General features: G+C 36.6%; 1 protein-coding gene across 4 annotated transcripts in view; it reads right to left on the bottom strand.

Annotated features, from left to right (window-relative positions):
- The window catches only part of sema4ba (sema domain, immunoglobulin domain (Ig), transmembrane domain (TM) and short cytoplasmic domain, (semaphorin) 4Ba), an 85,731-nt gene that overhangs the window by 5,085 nt on the left and 62,389 nt on the right, over positions 1-18,257 (bottom strand). For all 4 annotated transcript variants that reach the window (XM_051870173.1, XM_051870172.1, XM_051870174.1 and 1 more), the window contains exons 3-14: positions 17,215-17,375; positions 16,267-16,329; positions 13,684-13,782; positions 12,913-13,024; positions 11,964-12,080; positions 10,658-10,815; positions 4,479-4,660; positions 3,859-4,009; positions 2,753-2,963; positions 2,029-2,144; positions 1,443-1,600; positions 73-161 (exon numbers count right to left, since the gene is read on the bottom strand). In XM_051870173.1, the coding sequence (XP_051726133.1) occupies positions 73-161; positions 1,443-1,600; positions 2,029-2,144; positions 2,753-2,963; positions 3,859-4,009; positions 4,479-4,660; positions 10,658-10,815; positions 11,964-12,080; positions 12,913-13,024; positions 13,684-13,782; positions 16,267-16,329; positions 17,215-17,375 (1,617 nt within the window). The remainder of the gene's footprint in view (positions 1-72; positions 162-1,442; positions 1,601-2,028; positions 2,145-2,752; positions 2,964-3,858; positions 4,010-4,478; positions 4,661-10,657; positions 10,816-11,963; positions 12,081-12,912; positions 13,025-13,683; positions 13,783-16,266; positions 16,330-17,214; positions 17,376-18,257) is intronic.

Below are 18,257 nucleotides of genomic sequence, written 5' to 3'. Positions count from 1 at the left end.
TTGTTGGAAATAAAGTCTTCAAATATTGATTCACACTGAGTTTAGATATTGTAAAGCATGGCTTTTACTCACGTGGTGGAGTCGGTCTTGCAGAACGGGGGCTTGGCATTGTCGTTTTGCACATGGCAGTGTTGGCATCATCTACATCTTGTTGCCATTGGCTAGGAAGAAAAAAGCAAGGATAAGACTAAAATTCAATTCATACATAGAGTACATGGTTCGCTTTCCAGAAGAGGGCGGAGCTTTAACAGCTCGTGCTTCGGTTGCTCAAAAACAACAAAGCTGGAGAATCTCATGCAGCCAAAATGACGATTGTCAGTAACAGTGTTCAGCCTTACATTGTTCAAACCGGAGTCGGACACTGATGGAGAGACTCAGGAAGAAGTTACAACTTTTAGAACACAACTGGATGTTTTTGAATGGTTAGTGGATAAATTTATGTAGTTGCTGTGGAGTTGATTCAACTCATCGACTAGCAAAAACGCGCTCTGACAACGGAAGTGATCTCTCGCACTCATTGAAGTATAAGCACGAGACATCACTTCTGTCATCAGAACGCTTTTACAGACCTCACCAACCAGATGTGCAAGGCAGTTGGACATAGTGGTGTTTTAGAGGTAAAAAATGATATAAATACTGTTTTACTGTTATACGGTTTCTCGCACAAACTGATCGTTTCGTGTCTTAGGACATCAGTGTGTCGTCACAAGCCTCAGGGTTTAATTTGGATTTGTCTGTGCGTGTTTTTTTTACTCTTATAGATAGAGTTCCCATTGACATGCATTATACGAGTGACAGACGGAAACGGTTGGAGTTAAAAATCATAATTTGTGTTCTACTGAAGAAACAAAGTCACCTACATCTTGGATGCCCTGGGGGTAAGCAGATAAACATCATTTTTGGGTGAACTATCCCTTTAAGTAGATTGGCATAAATAAAAATAAATAAGCAGTAAAGCAGTTTTGTTAAAATATTATTAATAAATGAAAAACTTTTGTCTGCCAAATCAAAGTCATATGGTGCAACTAACATATACAGAAAAAAAGAGGACATTTTGTCATAAAGAGTACCCCTGCAAACCACCATGGATGTGTGTCAAGATCTGATGATAATTGCATATTTCAAACCTTGTTTTGAAAATAATGATACACTCACAAGTAATCTAGGTGTAAGGAAACCTTGTTCATTTATGTACGCGTGTTTTGTAAAAACAGTCTATATGTTAATATATGCGCGCCCCCTTCTGGATTGGAGTGTGAATCGTCTGTGACTGACTGTATTCGCTGTTAAACTGCATGAACCGAACAGTGACATCCGTACCGTACGGTTTGGGATGAATATATGTACCATTACACCCATAAAAACTGTATTTTAATACTTGTCAGTATAATAATTGTTACGCAAGAGTTGGATGCTAGTACAAGTAATGGAAATATACTAACCTCTTAGTTGGAGCATGTTTAATATTCGAACACTGCTTCCCTGTCCAGGCACAGTAAGGATCTCTAGAAAGCACACACTCTCCACAGCTCTGGTAGTTGGAGCAGTTGGCAAGAGGGATTTCAACCAGCCCAGAATAGCTGGACACAAACAACAGTCCCTGTTGGAAATGCAAACACAACAGAAATGAAACACTTCCTCAGGACGGACACTCCTTAGGATCTACAGGACAATGATACATCCAGTGTAGAAAGACGCTTGATATACATACAGTAAATGCTAATAGATGATAATTGCAGTGACAGAGGTAATAAGCCTTTTTAAAATAGTTCTTATGGTGCAACATATACAGATGCAGTATAGACTGAGCAGTGTATAGACAGAGCAGACACTGTTTGTTTCCCATCTGTTCACACAGTTCCCCAGAGGAGAAACAGGGACGCAATTATCTCCCTTTCAGGCCTCGCTATCTCTACGGTTGAAGGGTCCCTTTTCCGGCCACGCTGTCATTTCACTAATGCATTACGTTCTTCAGCATGCATAACAAGTACAAAGAAAGTAGATGAGTTTAAGGGAAAAATGAAGTACCTTCTCATCATCCAGTTCGATGTGTTGTACAGAAAGAGGCTCGGGGAAAATCACCAGCTCTTCAATGATATACATCTTGTGCTTAACGTTGATGGCTTTGTGAATCCTGCCGTCATCTGAAACAAAACACAAGTGATGTGAGACGAATCTTTAATGATTTTTATAAAGTAAACCTAAGAATACATTTTATATTGTTAGTAATATTTTGGGTTAGATCAGTAGCTAGTAACTCTTCCAAATGGATTCGCACGACAAGGTATATTTGTTATTTAGCAGATTTCTTTTCACTATGAATCAAATCTGACGGCTGAAATCAGTCCAGATTTTTCTGGTTTCATTCTGTGATGATGACACACGGCTTACTTCATATATCTTCCTTTGTGTTTTACAGAAGAAAGAAAGTCTTACCGGTTTGGAAAGACATAAGGATGAGTAAATGATGTCAGAAATTTCATTTTTGGGGTGAATTACCCTTTTAAGCACTGAATCTGTAGTTACGAACCAGCTTGAATGTCTAAAGCAACAGACAAAGTCATGTTGCTTGATATTAAGGTTTGATTTCCAAAGTCTAAAATCCTGGACTTAAAAACCCTTATAGCTAAATCCTAATGGGGATTAGGGAAACAAATCAGAAAGTCTTTGATGCAGGAATATTAGTATAAAATCAGATTTGCTCTGCTGTATTCCTGAGAGTTACATGCATATGCGGTGGTCTAAGACCTACCTGTGCCGATGAAGAGCACATCGTAGGTATTGTGAAGAGCCTGTACTCGATGCACAGCGAGCTGGGTGTAGCGCACATTTCGTTTGAGGAGCAGAGGCTGACTGCGAATCATGCTATCCATGAGGAAGTGGTCCTTCACAAAGTTCAGCACTTTATCAGGCATGTGCAGAGAGGAGGAGATCCCTTGGGCACGGGCCGCGTTGGTGATGCACTGCAGGAAGATGGAAAAAATGCTTCAGAATCACTGCACAATATCTAATTCCTTCTATTTTTTCTCCATACAGTGGACTTCAACAACTACCAACGGGTTGAAGGTCCAAATGTCAGTTTCAGTGCAGCTTCAAAGGGCTCTACATGATCCCAGATGAGGAATAAGGGTCTTATCTAGCGAAACAATCTAGAAAAAAGAAAAATTTATATACTTTTTAACCACAAATGCTCGTCTTGCACTTCTCTGCGATGCGTCACGCATTACGTAATCACGTTGGAAAGGTCACGCGTGATGTAGGCGGAAGTACCACGGTAGGGTGAAAAACTCCATCTCATTTTCTCCTCCAACTTCAAAACAACATTGTTGTTTTACCCTTTTTTTTTTTGTAAAGGCCACTTGATTTAGTCTTTGCACGTTCACTTTGTAAACACAGGGTCGGTACTTCCGCCTACGTCACGCGTGACCTTTCCAACGTGATTACGTAATGCGTGGCGCATCGCAGAGCAGTGCAAGACGAGCATTTGTGGTTAAAAAGTATATCTTTTTTTTTTTTTTTTTTTTTTAGAAAATGACAGATCGTTTCACTAGACAAGACCCTTATTCCTCGTCTGGGATCATGTAGAGCTCTTTAAAGCTGCATTGAAACTGCAATTTGGACCTTCAACCCTTTGGTAGCACTAAGTCCACTATATGGAGAAAAATCCTGGAATTTTTCCTCAAAAACCTTAATTTCTTTTCGACTGAAGAAAGAAAGACATAAACATCTTGGATGAGATGGGGGTGAGTAAATTATTGGGAAATTTTAATTCTGAAGTGAACTAATCCTTTAAGTTTTTTAAAACACGCCTCAAGTTCAGTTCTGTTGCGTTGTTTTTGAACATAACACGAAACTTACTGCTCCAGGTCTGGGTTCTGGTACTTGGTGGTTGTAGGTGTACCACTGCTGCGTCTCTCGATTAACTTCCCGGTAACGTCCATTAAACGCCTCTTCAACCTGGTCCATGGTAAACGCGCATACAGCTGAGCTGCCTGAAGCACCTTTGTACCTGTACACACAAACACAACATTCATTACAATCGATCTGCATATGCATATTCATCAAACCTAGATGACCACACTATAAAATAACAACCTTACACCTTAAAGACACAGTAACAGGAGCTGAAAAATCGGAGTGCACACAAAATGCAAAAGCGTCTTATTTAACCTCAGACATAACAGGTGCGTAGGCGGACACAAGAGGGAGGCTATTCTGAGCCTCTGCAGTCTCGCTGACATCTCCTGCCTGTCCTGTCTCTTTTGCCCTGTGTTAATGCACTCAATCAATACCCACAACTCCCACACTAAGTACAGCAAAAGGAGTCTGGTTGAGTGCCAGGCAGGGTTCAATAACAGAAATGAAAGCTGAATTTCTTATTTTTCCTCAAAGGTTTAAGAGGAACACAAACATAGACACATCTGTATTCACTGTATTATTCTAAATGCAATTTCAGGAGATATAGCGTAATACGTTACCACTGTGAGGTGAAGACTCCATAAAACACAGTACTCTTCCAGGCCTCTTTGCTGGGGGTCAATACAAACATGTCCTGAATGATGTTGAAGGGGAACCCATCATCCGGTAATGAACACAGGAGCTGGGCTTTCAGAAAGGTCGTCCATTTCTTTTGAAGAACCCTCTCTCCACCTTTATCACCCTGTGGAAATACAGACAGAAATCAGTGTTATATTAGTTTTATATTATTTTTTTTAATATTTTGAATTTGCTTTTATTTTTATAAATGTAGTTTTCGTGTTGTTGTTTTTTTTTTTTTTGCAATTTTATGTGCTTTTGTCATTTTTATTAGATTTTTTTTTAATATATCTTTTTAGCAAATTTTTAGCATGATTTTATTTTAATTTATTTTTATATTAGTTTTAATAATTTGGGTTAACACTTTAGTATAGGGAACACATATAAACTATAAACTACAACTTTTCCTTCAATAAACTCCTAATTTACTGCTTATTAATAGTTAGTAAGGTAGTTGTTAAGTTTAGGTATTGGGTAGGATTAAGAATGTAGAATAAGGTCATGCAGAATAAGGCATTAATTTATGCTTAATAAGCACTAATAAATAGCCAGTATTCTAGTAATATGCATGCTAATAAGCAACTAGTTAAACTACCCTAAAATAAAGTGTTACCGTAATTTTAGTACTTTAAGCTTACAACTTAAACTAATTTCTATCAGCTACTTGCCAAAGTAATATATTACTATTTATATATTAATATTTACTAATACACACACACATATATATACATATATATATATATATATATATATATATATGAAAAAGGTAAAAAAAAAAAAAAAAAAAAAAAGTGATTTGGTTTAACCAAAATTTCGGTTTTACCGAATTACGTTTTTGGTTATACCGAATGACGATATTTTCAAACAATGCTAACAGGCTGATATCTAGCTACCTATCAAAAGGACAATCAAACATTTTATATTTAGTACAAGTTTTTAAAATATTACAACATTTTCCATGTTTTATAGCAGTTGTACCAAATGACCTGATGTTTCGGGACATGAGTATGAGCAAGTGAAAATAGTTAAGAAAGAGTTAGTAACTTTGCTTCACGACCATGTGGACCTTTGCAGGTGTCTGAATGATGTCACATCCTGTCAAATGATATTGACCGCATGACTTGATCCAAAATGGTCCCTTTATATTGGTTACTCCGAATGACATCAATGAAATAAATTTTTCCAGACTTTCTTTCTCATAACAAAGACTTCTACACAATTTTAATACCATTTTGCACTATATTGATATATGATGTTATAAAATCATGCCATAATAAAAAAAATTATACATTTATTACATTTTAAGATATTTTAATCACAAATGAAATGGCCGTATTGGCCTTTGGACGGTTAAACCGAATGACCTTTTGACACCTTCATATGTAGCAAAATATAATTAAAACCTTTTAGATTCAATAAAAGAGATCTAGTTGTACTGACTTACATACTTTGGATGTCATATCTTTGTTTTTTTTATTATTATTATTAAGGCCTTTGGACAAAAAAATTACCCATCACGTCAGTGACCCATATATATATATATATATATATATATATATATATTAATTCAGTTATTTTTAATAGTTTTAACGTTAGTTAACAATGACAACACTGACAAAAATGAGTCCTGTTAAATGTGTTCCTGGAGCTCAACTGGTATCATATGTTTTGATTCCCAGGAAACACAAATATTGGCATAATGTAAACTCTGAAGTTGCTTTGGATAAAAGTGTCTGCCATAAATGTGAAAGTAAACTGAGGAGGATTTATGCAAAGACTTGTTATGAGCAATTCTGACCACAAGAGGGAACTAGAAGCTGCTGTCGATTCCAACAAGCTGGTGCATCAGCCAATGGAAATGCATTGATGGCTTTGATTATGATGGCAACTTTCTCTGTTACATAAAGATTTAGAACTGGACAAGGACCGCAGCTTCTATCACATGTTGTGCATTAAGACTGAGTACAACAGTGTGTTTTGTGACTGGGGCCCTGAGGCTGTAAAGGCCTTAACTTTGGTACTTTTAAGTCCCTTTAAACAAAACAGGCAGAATAATTCAAGGGCTTTAATGTCTATCAGAAGAGAAAACACAGCCAGTTATGAGAATTTTCCCATTAGTGGGCAATGTTATGGATCTGTTTTGCTGTTCAACGTAATACTGCAACATAATAAAAAAGAAAAGACAAAAGGGAAAATGAGATGTGTTTACGTGATGTAACTAATTCTTGGATTACCTAAGACAATTGCTTAATCTGATACTGATTTTACTTCTCCCTTTGATTTTAAGGTATGGTGCACTATTCCCCATGCTGTGGTCCATTATAAAAAAGTACCCTAAAAAGTAAAACAAATATTGGTTTAAATACTAAGGGCCAAAGTGATCTAAAGAGAAAATCCATTAAAAAAAAAAAAAGTTACAAAAGGAAGGGATGTTAAATAATAAACCCTATGACAGGTGAAGAAGAACAAAGCTACACCATGAATCAACTAAATATTTTTGTTTTTCAGGGCAGCTTTATATTACTGTCAACCCTCGTTCAAGCAGAACTTCATACTGAACACCTGAACAAACAAATGGCCAAAGAGATAAAATCAAAGACGAGAACAGAAAGAGAAGTTTGGGCAAAGAACAGGGCAGAGAAACAGACAAATGTGAAGTACAAATGGCCTGAACGACAGCCAGACGTACGTAAAGCAGAGGTCCCAAAAGCACAATTTTTATTCATCCATCTCAGCTGCTCTCCAATGAAAATGATCTTTCCTCTAATTATAATATTATTGTAATCCAGCACGCAGGACAACGCCTTCCCTAACCAGCAGGACGGCAACAACACATTCCAATAAAATCTTTTTAAAGGGAAACTCCCACCCATCATTGAACAGCAGAGTTTAGTACTGTGAACCTACAGCTGAAGGCTGAGTTACACTATAATCCGTGAAAGTGCTTGGACCATCAAAATCATACAGTAAACTTTCTTCACAGCATCATATAAAATTGCTAAGCTAATCCAAAATTGCTTCATTGTTTTTGGTCAATGCTTAAAAGATTAGTTCACTTTCGAATGAAAATCACCTTCAAGCCATCCTAGGTGTATATGACTTTCTTCTTTCTGATGAACACAATCTGAGATATTTTAATAAATATCCTGACACATCCGAGCTTTATAATGGCAGTGAACGGGACCAACGAGTATGAGCTGAAGAAAGTGCTTCCATCCACATCCATCCATCATAAACATACTCCACATGGCCCCGGGTGGTTAATAAAGTCCTTCTGAAGAGCAGCAATGCGTTTGTGTAAAAAAAAATATCTGTATTTAACAAGTTATGAAGTAAAATATCTAGCTTCCGCCAGACCGGCTTCCATATTCAACCTAGGAAGAAAGCTTACTCAACGTCCTACACCTTCCCTATTCAACTTACGGAAAAAGCATAACTGACGCAACGCCAGTTCCGTTTTTTTCTGTAACTTGAATACAGAAGGCGGTCATTCATTACATACGCCAACACTGATGAGGCGTATATATATTTCAACAATAGCAGAACAGTGGTAGCTGAAAAGTGCACCTTTAAAAACTTTAAGGAGGAACCGAGTTGTCATATAGACAGATGCTTCCACATACTGTATGCCATTCATTTCAATTTTGAAAACAAAGGATTACAGCTTGTGCTCATTGTCATTCTGAGTGTAAATGATATGGTACGCTTTTCAAACCCAAACCCCAGGCACAATTCAGAAAGAATCTTAAAACAATAAGGAACTGTTGCAGTACGTAAATGGATAGTTTGACACGCATCACAGTTTCCACTGGAATTTGACACAGTCATCAGTGCAAAAGTGCACCAATATCTATATTATAGTGACACTTGATTGGAGGTGAGTAAGGAGTCAAAAAGAAAAGAAACAGTGCAGTGGAATTGCAATCATTCTCAGACTTCAAAAGCAAGACGAGAAGGCAAATGAATCTTGCAGATGTTGCACTCCGCTCATGCACCGTTCAGAACAGACAGGGTCAGTGCTTTAACCCAACTGGCAACATAGAGACTCTCTTAAGATTCAGATCACTCCTTGTGCGCAAATGCACTGATTTGAGCATAAGCAAAGGAAATAAAATTACATTTCAGTCAAAGATGTGATAGGAAAGGGCTCGTGCATAGGCCCGTGAGCGTGGCTTTGTTGCGTGTCACATCACAGAATGCACGACAATTAAGTCTACTAATGGGCTCTGCAGGAGTCATTACATTTGTTTACTATATGAGATGAGATAAGGTACAATACCAAGAAAATGCAGCTTATAAACATAATCATTGCATTCCCTTCTTCATGGCTGGGCTCCAGTGGATCTGGCAGGAGGAATATGGGGCATGCTAAAAAGGGAACCTGGGATAATGTTTAAGGTACTGGATGCCAATAAGCAGGACACATTCCCCTGGCATGGCAACCATTTAACTGTCAGGAGGCATTTCATGCAGCCTGTGTGATAATCTATATTACAAGGCAGGAAGACTGGAGTGTGTGAACCTTCTATTGGCTGCCACTTGGTAAATTAGCTGGTGTGAAAACGGAAACCATTAGGTAATTATTCTTAGTGAATCTGTTTTGAAAAGCCTATTTGAATGAGCTACATGACAATCACTGAATGTTTCTATTAAATACCAAGGGGTCAAAGTTAGCATAGCACCATTAGCCCCGTCTAGTAGATGCAATAACTTCACTATCTAGACCCGAAAAGCATTTTCTCTATTGATGGACATTCAAAATTGTTTGTATATTTTGACTAAATAGAGTTTTGACTTATTTCACAAACAGCATATAAATAGTTTAAGCAATATCGCATGAGCAAGAGAGGTTAAATTAATATCAGCACAGCAATGCTTATATGACACTGTAAAAAACCCAGAAGTTAAAATTTAGAAACATACATTTTAGACAGTTCTTTGCCTATTTTTGCACCGCTAAACAAAGCTTCAAACAAATCTACAGCTGAATTAATCATCACACATCTGAGAGCAGCACACTCGGTGAATGAATCGGTGGAGTGAATGATTCAATGACTCACTGTCAAAGACAGGTATTTGTTTAGTTCCTAAATAAATCAGTGGTTTGAAGGAATCAGTTGAGTCAATGATTCAATGACTCATTTTTACAGACAAGTACTTTCGTTCATGAATGAATCTATCGAGTCAATTATTCAACTGCTCACTCATGAAGAGAGTCACTTGTTTTATCCCCGAATGAATCTGTAGATTGAACAAATTGGTTGAGTCAATGATTCAATGGCTTTTACATAAATAGTGTCATTAATTAATCAGTGGTTTGAACAAACTGGTTGAGTCAGTGATTCAGTGACTCACACAAAAAAGAGAGTCACCTGAATAATTCAGTGTTGTGAACAAATTGTTTGATTGAATGATTCAATGACTTGCTGCTATCTTGCTGCTTAGTCTGTCTGAAACAAACAAACACAGACAAGCAGAGCGATACAAACAGTGAAAACACCCGTTGCTATTGGACTAATATATTTTATATAGTTTTTTTCCCTCTTTATTCTCTAGTGAATAGTTTGGGACTGTGCACATATGATGCCATCGGCCAATTAGTCACATTTATGGCTCTGGTGATTGGCTCAATAATAACTGGAAGCACCCATAGGATAGCTTTCTACAGGTATTATATACCTCTCTGGAAAGAACTGTAAGGAATGAGTGTTTTGTGTGTGTGCAATGCGCATTTTCAGCTGCCCCTCAACCCGACAGATGAATGCTAATATTTGCTGAGCAGTGATAAGAATTGGAGGCGGACCAAGTAAAGGGAGAGCTCTGCATTGAGGAATGTGTCTTTGAAACACAAACCTCCTAATCTCTGTGAAAGGCAGTGGACCTCTCTCACCTCGGTGTGACACATGAAGCGATCACACGGCCATGTGAGCACACACACACACTATGTCCCACATATGTGCACTAATATTAACATGCACAAACATACTGCCATGTATTCCTTTACACTTCATTGGGGGGTGTATAAATGTGTGTACATGTATGTAGTTGGATAACTGCTGTAGGGAAAATGGCCCACATCCAACTCCCTTCAACATTGTGTTTATGACGAACTGTCCCTTACCTTACACACGCGAGCGATGCGTGACACAATGGTGTTGTCAAAGAAATCGAACTCCTTTCCCGCTTCACTGAAGAAGAAGTAAATCTTATCATCATCGCCGACTGTGTTGCCTTTGGGCAAACTCTCCTGAATGTAGGCTGAGCCCACAAAAGCAGGGTCTGTGGGAGAAATAAAAACAAGTGTCAATCTACAGCATGAACAGTATGCCGAGATAGCTGCGTTTGTAAGTAATGTGGACTTTATGTCACAAATATAGCCACTGGTCCACCTGAAACCCCTTTTACATGCCAATCTTTACCAATAGAAGATCTTTTGTTACACTATCAAAGTGCTCAGGATCGATTTTGCATATGCGTCTTTCATCAACTTTGCCACTTATGGCAAAATATTAAGCGATTATTCAGTACTCTTTAGTAAAGTGAGAAGGGGTTGACTGTGTAAACTGACACTAAGTCGATTTGTTTTGTTCTCTGTAATCTTGCTTTATATGAATAACTCTCTGCTGTGCCAAAATGGCCTCTTAGTGGTAACATCAGGGGGACTGAGTCCCTAAAGTGAACAGAATGGGGGAATTGTGCCATTTATAGAACCATTTACTTGCATGCTGTTTGCGCTATTGTAGCGCCTGAGTCACTTAAAGAGACAGTTCACCCAAAAATGAAAATTCTTTCATTAATATTAAATATTAGATGAAAAACTTCAACTTAAAAACTTAAATGAAAATTAGAAACATTGCCTTCTAACTGAAATAAATAAGTTGAAGTACTAAAATTACTAAAACAAAAAATAGTTAAAGGTATACTGAAATACTTAAAAAATTGATAACTGAATATATAAAAATAAAAGCTAATTCAATATATAAATAAATACTATAAAAGTATATAAATAATACTAAATTGCATGGACTGTCAATGGAGGGACAGAAATCTCTCAGATTTCATTAAAAATATCTTCATTTGTGTTTCGAAGATGAATGAAAGTCTTTAGAACGACATGAGGGTGAGTAAATAATAGCAATTTTCATTTTTGGGTGAACTAAACCCTTTAAAAGCACTGAAAAGAAGTTATTCCATTCAATCAAGTGTATTTTGTATCATGTTTCACAATAAATATTGTTCTTAATCAGTTTTAATGTGAATATAAATGACAAAGGTGAGGAAAAAATTCCTTAAGCATTAGCATCTAGTTAAACTGAATTGCAGGAGGTTAGTGATTAATACGCTGGTTTTTTGCGCTCAAATACTGTGCGCAACTGTTAGTGAATCTGCTCCATTACAAGCAGGTCTGTAGTGGATGTGGCTCTTACCTTGAAGCCAGTTCAGTGAGTTTTCAGTCTTTAAGGCTGTGCCCTGGCCAAGGCTTTTGTAAATGATGGGTTCGTTCCCTTGGAAGTTACTGACCGTGCCAGCATACAGTTCTCCATCTGTAAAACCATCATTCAAACCAACAGACATTAATAAAGCAAATCAGGAAATGGTGTCAGATACATACTGTACTTTTTGTAGCACATATATGTAACTCCTTCGGTCCTACTCGCCCCGCTCCAAGCGGGGACTCAAACTGGCGTCTCCGGCATGGGAGGCAGGCACACTAACAAGAACACTAAAGGCCGCGGTCTCTAACGTCAAGACCAAAGTATACTTCACTTTTTACACATATGCAAGGATCAGCGTACAATGTGCGTGATGCAAATTTCATCATCACAAGAGTATGCGCGTACTAAATGAACCAAAAACAGGAAGTGATGTCACAAGATGTGGCCTTAAAATGCACAGAAAGCTCAATGATACCTGTTTCTTCTCATCACAGGAGCTACGTTGCCTATTACAGTTCGGTACAGGCGTCAGAACTGCCATCTCCTTGCAGAAGATCTTCGCTTGTGTGTGCAACGGAGGAATTCCTGGCTCTATTTTAACTCCTTTACACATTTTATAAGCTCTTTTTGAATTCTCAGTTGGTAAAAATACCATCATAAGTATGCACATATGAGCGCATTTAGCGCACAGCATTGTTTTGGATGTTACGTTGCAAAATATATGTCATAAAAGCTGTTTTTTTTTTTGTATCTTTAGGTTCGGTGTTAAAAATTAAGTCCTAAGTGAACCAGGACTAAATGTATCATTAGTGTCTTTTTTGGTCCAGACCAAAAGAACCAAGAGAACCGAACTACAAGTGTGAACACACCCTAACTGAAATAAATAAGTTTTATACAGTGATGCCAACATACTGAACGTTACACTTTTTGTAGCACGTACCAGCCATGATGGCCGTGGACTTGTATTCAGGGTTGAAAGGGCACCGGCTTCGACCATCTTCGGTGACTATTTCTCCCATTTCACTGCGCACCAGGGAAAAATCAGACGTGTTCTGGAGGGAAGAAGACACAGGGACATTCTTGTAAAGACAGCAAGCACTGTCTCTTGTATCAACTCTCCTGACTGCTTACTGCCTGTGTAGATCTAAACAAGGACCTTATTTTGCTGAACAGAACGTCATGTTATTGCGATAAGTCTGGGGAGATAGTAAGAACAGAGTGAACGCACTCAAAGCGAAGGGATGATGTGTGTACTATCGACTGTGTGTGGGCCAAGGATACTGATAAAAAGGATGTTTGGAAGGAGTTGCGGCCTGATGCACTCTGATTCCTTCTCGTTTGTGTCTTTATAGGGGCATGTAAATCTGCAAACCATTTCAGGGGACAGCTGTCACAGAATCAGCTTGTCTATGCAAAGTACACTATCCTTAAGCTTCAATCTTAGTGGTCCGTGTCGACCCCTCAAGTGCACAGACCAATCCAGGAATAGTCTCCAGAGTGAGGGGTCTAAGTAAAGTGCAGGGCAATAATCATTTCTCATCCGAACGGCATTTACCCTCGGGGAAAGCGGAAGAGTGTATTTCTGAGGACATTTTGATTGACTGAGTAAATTACATGGATAATTAATTCCTCCCCTGCAGCCTGTTAAAAGCATGGATGGAGGTGGTGAAATCCTGCAGCAGAAGAGAACAAAATGAAACGCAGTACTTACGATGTATGCGCAGATAGGGCTGAAAGCATACGTTCCACACACGTACAGGTGAGTGCTGTTCACACGCAGTAAAATCTTGATGTAATTGAAGCAATCGGTCTGGAATGAGAAAGAGAAAACAAAGGAAATACATAAGAGAGGGAGAGACAGACAATGATTTAAGACATGGATGTGACACTTACTAAAGTGCAGGGCACTAATGCACCTGTTAGATCACTTGGAGACAAACTTTTTGATACCAAGGAGCCCAAAATATGACAATCCCCTTGCAAGGGACCTCCTTCTTAAAATAAAAGGCAGATATATATTGTAATGAATATATAGACTTATTTGTACTGGTTGTGGAAAAATAGTAATATTATAATATTTATAATATAGTAAATACAAATACTAAATGTTTTTTAAATTAACTTTTTTATTATTATTTAAATGAAAAAAAAAAACACAGGTAAGGAACCCTCTGGTGCTCTTCGGTCCGAAAGTGTTTTTTTTTTTGTTGTTTTTTTTTTACTTTATCGGAATGGTACGAAACTTGGTAAAGGTTTTGGCACTTGCTATGTGAACACACACACACACACACACACACAAAAAAAAAATCATGGACATGATTCAAAAAGGTCAAATGGTCCTGAAAAAAATAGTCACACTTATGCTCCTCGCGGTCAAAAATGACCGCATTGGAAATGAATAGGAGATGAATTTAATTTAGTGAAAACATTTGGTACTGCGGCCAAACAAAATCTTACTGAAAGCTCATTTTTTGTGATATCAAGCTCAAATTTGGAACATAACTTGTTTAGATTTATGGCTTTGATTTTCTTGCAGTTTTAGAGTAAAACGTGTCTTTGAAAATATATATTTCATATAAAAATTGAAAATAGTATTTTTGTGCATTTTTCATAACAATAAAAGTAAAATTCTGTAACATTTTTTAAGTTAACGTTTTAAACTTTTTTTCACTTCAGCGATAATTTGCCAAGTGTCGTCTTTGAAAAGAGATCAAAATTAAGTCCAAAGTAAATTATGCTCCAAAGCAAAATTTATGACAGTTTAAGTTTGAAATTTCATTTTCAGGTCTATGCTCAAAAAGTGAATAAATGTATTATAACTACAGCGTAAATATAATTTAGTACCATGAAATCCCCTAAAAATACAAAATATTAAATAAAAAACATTATCAAACTAAAATATAGTACATTCATTTCATTGAAATAAATTTTTGATCGACATGCGAAGAACACCAGAGGGCTCAAATTTGTAGGCTGCAACATAAGGAAAGAAATATGAACATGCTTTTCCCCACAAAATTATATGCAGATTTGATTTGACTTATTTTTAACTTAACTGTTAAAAATAATCACAATTAATATCATGATTTCTGACCGGTTTTTAGAAAACAGAATGGCAGTAAACAATTATTATATTATATTTTAATAATAATTATTAATTATGTTAATACAATATTGACTTTTTATGTTTTTAATATATTTTTAACACCTTTTTTTTTTTTTTTTTTTTTTCACTGAAATTTTTCACTGGCCCCCTAGCACCCCTTTGCAGAACCTTGTTGTTTCTTTTCTTTGTTTCTATTTACATAAAGTTTGGAGGGTAGACAGATGATGAAAGAATTTTTTGTTAAAATCAAATGATTTCAGGAAGCTGTGATTGAACTGATCAAATTCAGACGTACTGTATATGTATGATTTCTGTCCCAGTGTTTAATGGGTTAGTTCACCCAAAAATGAAAATTCTTTTATCATTTACTCACCCTCATGTCATTCCAAACCTGTAAGACTTTCTTTTTTTCTTTTATGAAAAATGAAAGAAGATATTTTGATAAATGTCTCAGTGTTTTTTGTCCATACAATAGAAGTCAATAGGTTCCAATGCTGTTTGATTCCCAACATTCTTCAAAATATCTCCTGTTGTGTCTCACAAACATTAAACAGGTTTGGAACGGCATAAGGTTGTGTAATTGATGACCGAATTTTCATTTTTGGGTGAACTATCCCTTTAAGACAATTTATTTTTCACTTATGATAGTCATCCAAAGTAGTTTTCAAAGATTAAAAAAAAAAAAAAAATTCACGTACAAACAGTTTGAACGTTATATAAATGCACATGTAAGCACCAGGCTGCACAAGTGTTGCTTGGCTGGGCCTCAGAATTTGTTTTCACATCACTAGGTTTGATCTAAATCCTCCGTAATAGTCTGGGAGAGGTTTCTGGCAGCTGCGTGTCATCGGTCTCAAGAAACAGCAGTTATTACTGTGTCTTCATCGGGGTCCCAACATCCATCCAAACCTGGATCCCAACACAAATCAATCTGGCAGCAAATTAGGCATGCGGATTATTAATCAAATAACAGCCCTTATGCAGTGTCAAGCTTTCAGGGAAATTACAGTGTGGACGTGTCAAGGCAATAACGGGTCCTACAAACAGAAAGTGGTGCGACGGGCAGTTTCTCAGATTTAAATTTTGCCCGATCCTATTGCATATATCTACTTTAGAGACCTACTTCTTCCTTGAGTTATATGAATCAACATCTCTCCCCTTGGTTTGATGAATATCTCATTCACTTACCTTTAAGTCTTTCCCTTTGAAACTGCACTCGTCTCTCTTTCTCTGAGGTGTGCTCCATGTTAACTGAAAAAGTGAAAGATGACTGAGATGAGCATTTACAGTAACATCATGCATTAACAAGCACATTTACATTGAGTGGGCCTACAGTGAGTCACCTTGGCTGTAACGTAATGCAGTCTAGCCTTTCTGTTATGTTCAAAATGAATCAAGGAACACAAAATATTTGCAGTGAACTGTGAAGGTCTATTTATGACTTAAAAAGTTAATTTGTTGCAAAGTATAATGCCAAAATACAATAGGGGGGAAGTGGGACAAGTGATAAACTAGGACACTTGCATCGAATGAAAACTAAAACTTCAAAAAGGACACAAAAACCCAATAAAAGTAGAAGTGATCCTTATGACTTTTGCACTCCATTTCAAGTCTTCTGAAATCAGTGGTTCCAAACCTGTATGAGTTTCTTTCTTATGTTAAACACAAAAGAAGATATTTTAAAGAATGTGGGTAGACAGACGGCACCCACTGACTTCCACAGTAGGAAAAAAAAAATACTATGGAAGTCAATGGGTGCCGTCAACTGTCTGGTTACCAACATTCTTCAAAATATCTTCTTTTGTGTTCAACAGAAGAAAGAAACTCATACAGGTTTGGAACAACTTGAGGGTAAGTAATGACAAAATTTTCATTTTTGGGTGAATTATTCCTTTAAGTCATTGATAATCACTGAAAAAACAGTATGACATTGATGTAGCCATTTGGATATATTTTTTAAAAAATGACAAATGATCAGAAAGTGACCCAATTTACCTGTGTTCACTTTTATGTGTGTGCTCAGATCCAACATTAATGATATTCTACTCTCATTTGGACCTTAAATTACTAATGCCCATATTACAGACTGATGCACATGCTTATAAATTCTCCAAAATGAAACACAGACATACTCACATTACGCTGCAGCTGCGTTCTGCTGATATCGCTGATATTGAGTGCGAAGAGAGTCTCTCGAGCGCCAACGTACAGCATGTTATCCTCTTTACTGAGGAGCAGAGAGGTGTAATTGAAGACTCCATCGGGTGAAAATCTCTTGGCCGACCTCTCGTTTGCATCTATGAGTAGATATGGAAAAAAGAGAGGGGAGAGGGTGGAATGTCAGCAAAACCCAGCCAATAAGATTTACTACTGGAAATATGATAAATGTGCAAAAGTCAGATATGTGATTGTGCTTTTCAACCGGTTTTACTTCAGGACAAACAATTTTCGCTTAGAAATTGCTAGTACATTTCACAAATGGCAAGTAACACATTGAAGAGAAAGAGTGAAATGGTATTTTCTTGTAAAAAGTACTCCAATAATCTTTGTTTTATTTACAACTGTGAAAAACCTGTGTAAAAGACTGTAAAAATGCAACAGTAAAAACCTGTTAATTGGTCAAAAAATGGGAAAGTTCCCGTACTACATATGGAGAAAAACTGTAATAAATCTAACCTTACATTTTGTGTAATTTTATAGTAAAATACAGTTAAATATAGTATTTTACTATAGTATTTTTTAAGCCGTAAACTGACATTCCCAGAATTCACTTCACATTTTGATGGATATTTATGTACATTAGTATTTTTTTTTTTTTTTTTTGTAAATTACAGATTAAAACTGTAAAAATTTACAGGTTGTTCTGTATATGTTTACATTTTTACTGTATTTTTACTGAAATACTCCGGCAACCACAGCTGCCAGTTTTTTCTGTAAAAACGACAGGTTATTTACGGTACAGTACTAATAGTATTGTACAAAAATGTCTTAAAATCATCAACATTTAAATATATTAATATTAATAATTTTAAGAAAAATATATTTTATTTTAGTAACTATGTTTATCTTCCTTGCCAGTGAACGAGGGTATTTGTTTTATTATATATTCACTATTATTTAATATTTTCTTATTTATTGTATTTAATTATTTTATTTTTATTTATTTATTTATTGTATAT

Source organism: Ctenopharyngodon idella, chromosome 18 (assembly GCF_019924925.1).
Source record: "Ctenopharyngodon idella isolate HZGC_01 chromosome 18, HZGC01, whole genome shotgun sequence".
Taxonomy (NCBI): domain Eukaryota; kingdom Metazoa; phylum Chordata; class Actinopteri; order Cypriniformes; family Xenocyprididae; genus Ctenopharyngodon; species Ctenopharyngodon idella.
The sequence above is the reverse complement of the archived record's forward strand: the minus strand, read 5'-3'. Positions and strand labels throughout refer to the sequence as shown.